The sequence below is a fragment of the Sturnira hondurensis genome, unplaced genomic scaffold (assembly GCF_014824575.4).
Source record: "Sturnira hondurensis isolate 20B ecotype Veracruz unplaced genomic scaffold, ASM1482457v3 Scaffold0006496, whole genome shotgun sequence".
Lineage (NCBI taxonomy): Eukaryota > Metazoa > Chordata > Mammalia > Chiroptera > Phyllostomidae > Sturnira > Sturnira hondurensis.
Window position 1 is genome coordinate 18,447,504 of NW_028079127.1, and position 7,631 is coordinate 18,455,134.

Genomic DNA, 7,631 nt, shown 5'->3' on the forward strand with positions numbered 1-7,631 from the left:
CGGTGGCAGCCAGACCCAGGAGCACAGGCAGTGCGGGGCTGACCATAGTCACTCATTCGAGCACAGATAAACTAGGCAAAAACGGTCAGCAAGACAGACCATGCAACCCAGGGCCCCAGTGACGGGAAATAAAGCCTAAAAGCACTGATTGAGAAGGTGCCTGCTTGTGGGAAGTGGCAGAGGGGACTGAAATCTGAGAGGAAGGGGAACAAACACCATTGCTCCCTCTCTGACCCCGCCCCCCACTTACAGCGTCACAATCCAGCATTGTGGGTTGCCCTGCCCTGGTGAATACCTAAGGCTCTGCCACTCATGTAACAGGCGTGACCTGACCAAAAATTGCCCAATCATAAGAACAAATCAAAGTCCTAGAGCCAATACTTTTAAACGACCAAGAGATAGCCAACCTATCAGATGCACAGTTCAAAATACTGGTGATCAGGATGCTCACAGAACTGGTTGATTTTTGTTGCAAATTAGATGAACAAATGAAGGCTACACTAAGTGAAATGAAGAGAAATGCATGGGGAACCAATAGTGATGGAAAGAAAACTGGGACTCAAATCAATGAAGTGGGCCAGAAGGAAGAAAAACAACCAAACAGAAAAGAATGAAGAAACAATGTTTCAACAAAATGAGGAGAGGCTTAGGAACCTCCAGGACATCTTTAAACATCCCAACATCCGACTTATAGGGGTACCAGAAGGGGAAAAGAAACAGCCACGAGTGGAACACTTATTTGAACAAATAATAAAGGAGAACTTCCCCAGTCTGGCAAAGGAAATAGACTTCCAGGAAGTCCAGGAAACTCAGAGAGTCCCAAAGAAGGTGGACCCAAGGAGGAACACACCAAGGCACATCATAATTACATTAGCCAAGATAAAAATGAAGGAGAGACTTCTAGAAGCAGCAAGAGATAAGGGGACAGTCACCTACAAAGGAGTTCCCATCAGACTGTCAGCGGATTTCTCAAAAGAGACCTTACAGGCAAGAAAATGAAATAAAATGCCTAAAATTTTAAAAATATATTTTATTGATTATGCAATTACAGTTGTCCCATCCCCCCTTCATTCCCCTCCACCCTGCACACCCCTCCCCCACCATTCGCCCCTTTAATTCATGTCCATGTGTCATAAGTTCCTTAGCTTCTACCTTTCCCACACTATTCTTTCCATTCCCCTATTTTCTCCCCACCATCTATGCTACTTATTCTCTGTACCTTCTCCCCTCTTCTCCTCCTCCCACTCCCATTGATCTCCATTTCTGTGGCTGTGCTCCTGTATTAGCTGTCCACTTAGTTTGCTTTTGTTTTAGGTGTGGTTGTTAGTAACTGTGAGTTTGCTGTCCTTTCACTGTTTGTATTTTTTATCTTCTTTTTCTTAGATAAGTCCCTTTAACATTTCATAGAATAAGGGCTTGGTGATGATGAACTCCTTGAATTTGACCTTATCTGAGAAGCACTTTATCTGCCCTTCCATTCTAAATGAAAGCTTTGCTGGATAGAGCAGTCTTGGCTGTAGGTCTTTGGATTTCATGACTTGCAATACTTCTTTCCAGCTCCTTCTTGCCTGTAAGGTCTCTTTTGGGAAATCCGCTGACAGTGTGCAGAGTTCCCTGGGCATTGCACAGATGGGTCAGCAGTGTCCTTCTCGTTGGACACATTGTACACATTGACGATGTGTGAGTGCAAGTTTGTATTGTGATGGTTTTATTTACTTAAATAGGGTCATTAGGATTGTCAACTTTTTCACTCATAAATACATCTTGGATATACTTATCTATCTATCTATCTATGTATATCAAATTCATTATTTAAAAAAGTTTTTATTTATATTTAAATAAAGAGAGGGGAAAGGAGGGAGAAAGAGAGGGAGAGAAACATCAGTGTGTGGTTGCCTCTCTCACACCCCCTACCAGGGACCTGGCCTGCAACCCACCCATGTGACCTGACTGGGAATTGAACTGGCAACCCTCTGGTTCACAGGCTGGCACTCAATCCACTGAGCCACACCAGCCAGGACTAATTGATTATCTTTATGCACCTTTACATCAGTGGGCTGGGATTTCTGATATCTCACTTCTCCAGTCAGGGCTTTCACCATTTCCAGCTGAAAACAATGGACAGACTTCTGTATTTTCCTTGGAGAGGCTCAAATATTGGGAGCCCTCCTGGTTCCTGAGTCATAGCTGCCCTTGTGACGTCATAGGTCTCTCCCCTCTACTCCTCCTACCCAGGCCACGGCTAGAGTAACACAGACCTGAGGGGGTTCGAACCATCTACCTCCAATCCCTGTGGGGCCAATGGTGAGAGACTGACACCCCGGCTTTTCAGGGATGTCTCCATAAATCCGTCAGGATGAGGGGACACACAGCAGCTGAATCCTCTGGGAAGCCCTGGAAGCGGCCAAGCGTGGGGTACTGAAGGGAGAGTGGGGGAGAGGAGCTCACTCTTTCTTGCCTCTCTCCTATCTGCCGACCGCAGGAGGCGGACCAGCCTGGAAACGCTGAACACTCTGGAGCTGAGCCTCAGCAGGAAGGGGAGTCCTCTGGCTCATCCTCATCATCTCTGACCCCAGAGAACAAGGCAGAGGTCGGTGGGAGGAACCCCTACAAGGGCTCATCCGGCCCTCGTGTCCTGGTGCTTCTGGCTAGCGTCTTTGGTATGGGCCAGAGCTAAGAAGAGGAACAAACCTGTTCTCATCTGTCCTCTTTCCCCATCTATTTTTCAGGCTGACAAGTCGAATGAGGCTGAGGCGAAGACAGTGGATAAGGCTGAAGAGAGCCCCAGAGAAGTATGACCCCAACCCAGACCACGGGGCCGGCATGTGGGGGCTGTTTGTGAGATGGGATGCTGGGCGCCGTCAACAGCGTGTGTGTTGGTGAGCTTGTGCATGCACATTTGCACACGCATTTGCTTGTTAGGAAAGATTCCAAGTGTGGAAAGTCAAGAGAAGGGAAGGTGTGGAAGAGCTGGGAGAGCTGGACACTCGGGGTGAGGAAACTGCCAATACAATGGCAGGCAGAGAGAGGACATGGGAATGGGCACTGGAGGCAAAGACGAACAGGGCAGAGCTGGCCAAAGAGGCCCCTCCTCCGGCAGGTGGGTGGGGTCTGAAAGCAAGGGTCATGGAGCCTAGTGAGGTGAGCATGGTGACCCTGCCCTGGGCTGGCCAATTGGATCTACGCAAAACGGGCAGCCAGGGCAGATGCAATCCCATTACACAGATGGGGACTCTCAGGCTCAGGTCAGCGTGTCCCTGGCCATTGGCCAGGAAGGGGCAGAGACAGGACACCCACTTGGACTTCTGGTGGCAGTGAGTTCCCTGCCCAGGGCTCCCGAGGTTCGGAAGAAGGGGTGAATGTTGGCAGGGTCCCTTCCTGCAAACCCTGTTGCCCTGGGTCTGAGTGGGTGGGGGACCATGCTCTGAACGTCCTCTCTTTCTCTTGCAAGATCCCAGGACACAACAATAAGCCCCCCCTCCATAATCTGGAAGTCGTAAAGATCCAGGCCTGGTGGCGGGGCACCCTGGTGCGCCAGACGCTGCTGCACGCGGCGCTCAGCGTGACCGTCATTCAGCACTGGTGGAGGCAGGTGCTGGCCACGCGGCTGGAGCGGCGGCGGCGGAAGGCGCTGGAGACCTTTGCCCAGAAGGAGTGGGCGGCGGTCAGGCTGCAGTCCTGGGTCCGCATGTGGCGCATCCGCCTGCGCTACTGCCGCCTGCTGCACGCCGTGCGCATCATCCAGGCCCACTGGAGGTGCCACAACTGTACTTCCCGGGGCTTCATTAACGGCCACTACAGAGTCATGGCCAACCAGCTGCATCTCGAGCTAGAGATGGTGCTGGGCTCAGAGCCTTGTTTTGTGTCAGAGTGTATTCCCCTCCCAATAAAGCAGTGAAGTGGTCTTTCCCCAGCCTCGCTCGGCTGGACAAGCTCCGGGAGGTCGGGGCAGATGAGGGCAGACAATTAGCTCTCGTAGGCCAGCTCTGAGGGGTCGCCGAGGGTTGTCTGAGCAGAGACTGGGACTGACTGGCAACGTCTGCGCAGGGGGGAGAGTTGAGAGTGCAGATCGGCCATTCGGCCTCCTTGGGGAGAGCGTCATTCCCGTCTGGTCTACCTCGTGCGTCTCCCCAAGAATAACGGTGGCCTGGAGGCTAGGTGGTTGGTGGTGGCCTGGAGGCTAGGTGGTTGGTGGTGGCCTGGAGGCTAGGTGGTTGGTAGTGGCCGTGGCAGCACATTTGCCAGGAATTCACCGACCTGGGTCTGGTCGTTCAGGGCTTGGCCTCCCACCCTGTGATTGACAGGAGCCCACCCACGCCCAGCTCTGCGATCCTGGCTCTTCTGTTGGTCCGTAAACTGGTCCCCGTTCACACAGTGTAAGGAGAGACTAGAGAGAGAGGCAGACCGTTCCAGACTCGTGGGTGGCAGATTTAATCAGCAAGGAAACTTACGTATGAAGCGTGTTTGGGGCCACAGGACGAGTGGACCTCCACACTCGCCCACCAGGAAGAAGTTCATAGGCCTTAACTAGGTCCAGTTCCGAGCACTGCTCAGATGGCCTCAGTGCCATGTCATTACCTCCAGGCTGAGTCCTTGAAGATGACTCTTAATGTGGGAATGGGGGCAGGGGCAGGTTACATTCTACAGATGGGAGGGGTAAGGACCCTAGCTCACAGGTCAGAGGTCACATCCTCCCCTTACCCTCCCCCCGAAGCCCCCTGCCCTGCTGCGGGTGCTGTGGCCTCATACTTGGCCTCCAAGTCAGCATTTGAGACCTGAACTGGAGGCAGGCAGAGCAGAGAGCCCTCATTCCCCCCACACCTGCCCCTCCTCGCCCGGTAGCCCTTACCCGTGCATGCCTGCACCGCATGCTACCGTGCTGAGCACCATAGGCAACTGTAGCACACGGGTCAGTCCTCGTGCCTCTAAACACAGAAAGCATGAAACAGTCAAGATACAGTGTAAAAGGTAAGTGGCACCCATGTCAAGGGCGCTCACAATGCAGGCAGCCGGCAGGACGGGAGGGCGAGTTGACGAGGGAGCCCGAAGGCCGCGCGCCACTGCGGACTGCAGGCGCTGCACTCCCAGGTGGCACTGTTCACAAAAGAACGCAAGATGAAGTCAAACGCAAGATGAAGTCAAACGCAAGATGAAGTCAAACGCAAGAAAAACGACGCCATCAACAGATGCGGTGGACGGGACACACAGGAGGCTGCTGATGGCAGACTGTTTTACGGCCAACCTTTTTTATGCGTAGGAAGAGTACACTGTACAATAACGATGAAAAGCATAGTACGGAAAAATATACAAACCAGCGACACAGTCATTTATTGTCAGAATCAAGTATTGGGCACTGTTCACAATCATAGGTGCTACACTTTCTCACAGCCGGCAGCACAGTGGGCCTGTCCACACTGGGAGCAGCAAGCACCCTGAGGGGGTGTGTGGCACTAGGACACTGTGGGGGCCACGATGTCACCTGGGGATGGGAATGGCTCAGCTCCATTATAATGTTGTGGAGTCCCCAGCCTGTATGCGGTCTGCCATCGATGGGCTCACAGCAGTGCAAAGACGTGAGCATTTGCACCCAACGCGGGCAGTGCTGGGCTGTTTGCACATCAGAAGGCTTGGCGGTGCCTGGGGAGGCTGCAGTCGAGTTGCAGGGTCCTCTCCCTTCACCCTTTCCCCTTGCTTCCCCCCCTTCCCTCCCATCAGACATGTCCTAATAAACATCCTGGACACCCAACTCCAAGCCAGAGTTCCTTTTCCTGGAGACCCCAAGCTGAAATGACTGGGGCTGGAGGTTGTCTGAGGAGGCAGGCGATGAGATGGGGCTTCGAGGCAGGGTCGTTCCCTTTGCCACATGTCACCGGGACGCGGCATGTGGGGGGCATGTGGGATGGTTCCGAGGCTCTTTCACAGCTGTGGCCTGGGACGACCCCCGAAGGGCAGGGACGCACCAGCTGCTGTGCCACGACAGGTGTTTAAAGGTGTGGGGGAACTTCCGGCCAAGATGGAGGCGTAGGTGGAAACACTGTGACTCCTCGCACAACTAAATTTAAAAACAATGAAGTTTTAGAAACAAAAACGCAGCCAAAACACAGAAAATTGAACTGTATGGAAGTCCGACAACAACGAACCACTCAGCCAGATGGGTAAGAGGGGCAGAGTCAGCGGTGGAGTGGGGTCCGGCTGGAAAGATCATTCGGTCTGATCCACCCGGGAGCGGAGGCAGAGGCGGTTGGTGGATCCCAGGCGAGGGGTGGCGACAGTGGACCCAGTGAGGGCGCAGGGCGGCTGGCTGACTGTGGTCACACATTCGCGCACAGATAAACCAAGTGAAGGAGCGAACAGTGAGACAGACCGCTCAGGCTAGGGCCCCAGCGACGGGAATTAGAGCCCGAAAGCACCAACTGGAAAGACTTTCTTGGGGTTGAGGGGTTGGGAGAGGCTCCCAGGCCCACAGAGAGTTCGTTGGAGAGATCCACAGGGTCCTGGAGGGTACACGGGCCCACACACCCAGGAACCAGCACCAGAGGGGCCCAATTTGCTTGTGGGAAGCCACAGAGGGGACAGAAACATGAGAGAGAACAGAGCAAAGCGCCATTTTTTCCCCTCTCTGACTCCACCCCCACGTACAGCATCACAACCCAGTGACTGAGTTGCCCCGCCCTGGTGAACACCTAAGGCTCCGCCCCTCATACATAACAGGTGTGAACAGACCAAAATATGGCTTAAGAACAGCTCAAAGCCCTAGAGCCTATCATTCTAAGCAACCAAGAAATAGCCAAACTTTCAGATGCATAGTTCAAAACACTGGTGATCAGGATGCTCACAGAACTGGTTGATTTTAGTCACAAATTAGAGGAACAAATGAAGGCTAAACTAATTGAAATGAAGGGAAGTGCACAGGAGACCAATAGTGATGGAAAGGAAACTGGGACTCAAATCAAGGGGGTGGACCAGAAAGAAGAAAGAAACAACCAAACAGAAAAGAAGGAAGAATCAAGAATTCAAAAAAATGAGGAGAGGCTTAGGAACCTCCAGGACATCTTTAAATGTTCCAACATCTGAATTATAGAGGTACCAGAAGGGGAAGAAGAAGAGGGACAAGTGGAAAACTTATTTGAACAAATAATAAAGGAGAACTTCCCCAATCTGGCCAAGGAAATAGACTTCCAGGAAATCCAGGAAGCTCAGAGAGTCCCAAAGAAGTTGGACCCAGGAAGGAACACACCAAGGCACATCATAATTACATTAGCCAAGATAAAAATGGGCTAGAAGGAGAGAATTCTAGAAGCAGCAATAGATAAGGGGACAGTCACCTATAAAGGAGTTCCCATCAGACTGTCGGTGGATTTCTCAAAAGAGACCTTACAGGCAAGAAGGAGCTGGAAAGAAGTATTGCAAGTCATGAAATCCAAAGACCTACATCCAAGATTGCTCTATCCAGCAAAGCTTTCATTTAGAATGGAAGGGCAGATAAAGTGCTTCTCAGATAAGGTCAAATTCAAGGAGTTCATCATCACCAAGCCCTTATTATATGAAATGTTAAAGGGAATTATGTAAGAAAAAGAAGATAAAAAATTCGAACAGAGCCCTGGCTGGTGTAGCTCAGTGGATTGAGCACG

At 51.9% G+C, this 7,631-nt stretch overlaps 1 protein-coding gene across 1 annotated transcript; it reads left to right on the top strand.

The window, feature by feature from the left end:
• The first annotated feature begins 3,126 nt into the window (after positions 1 to 3,126).
• Positions 3,127 to 3,898, top strand: IQCF1 (IQ motif containing F1). The gene is made up of 2 exons (XM_037049923.1): positions 3,127 to 3,141; positions 3,452 to 3,898. The coding sequence occupies exons 1-2, from the start codon at positions 3,127 to 3,129 to the stop codon at positions 3,896 to 3,898; spliced, it is 462 nt and encodes a 153-aa protein (XP_036905818.1).
• The last annotated feature ends 3,733 nt before the right edge of the window (positions 3,899 to 7,631 follow it).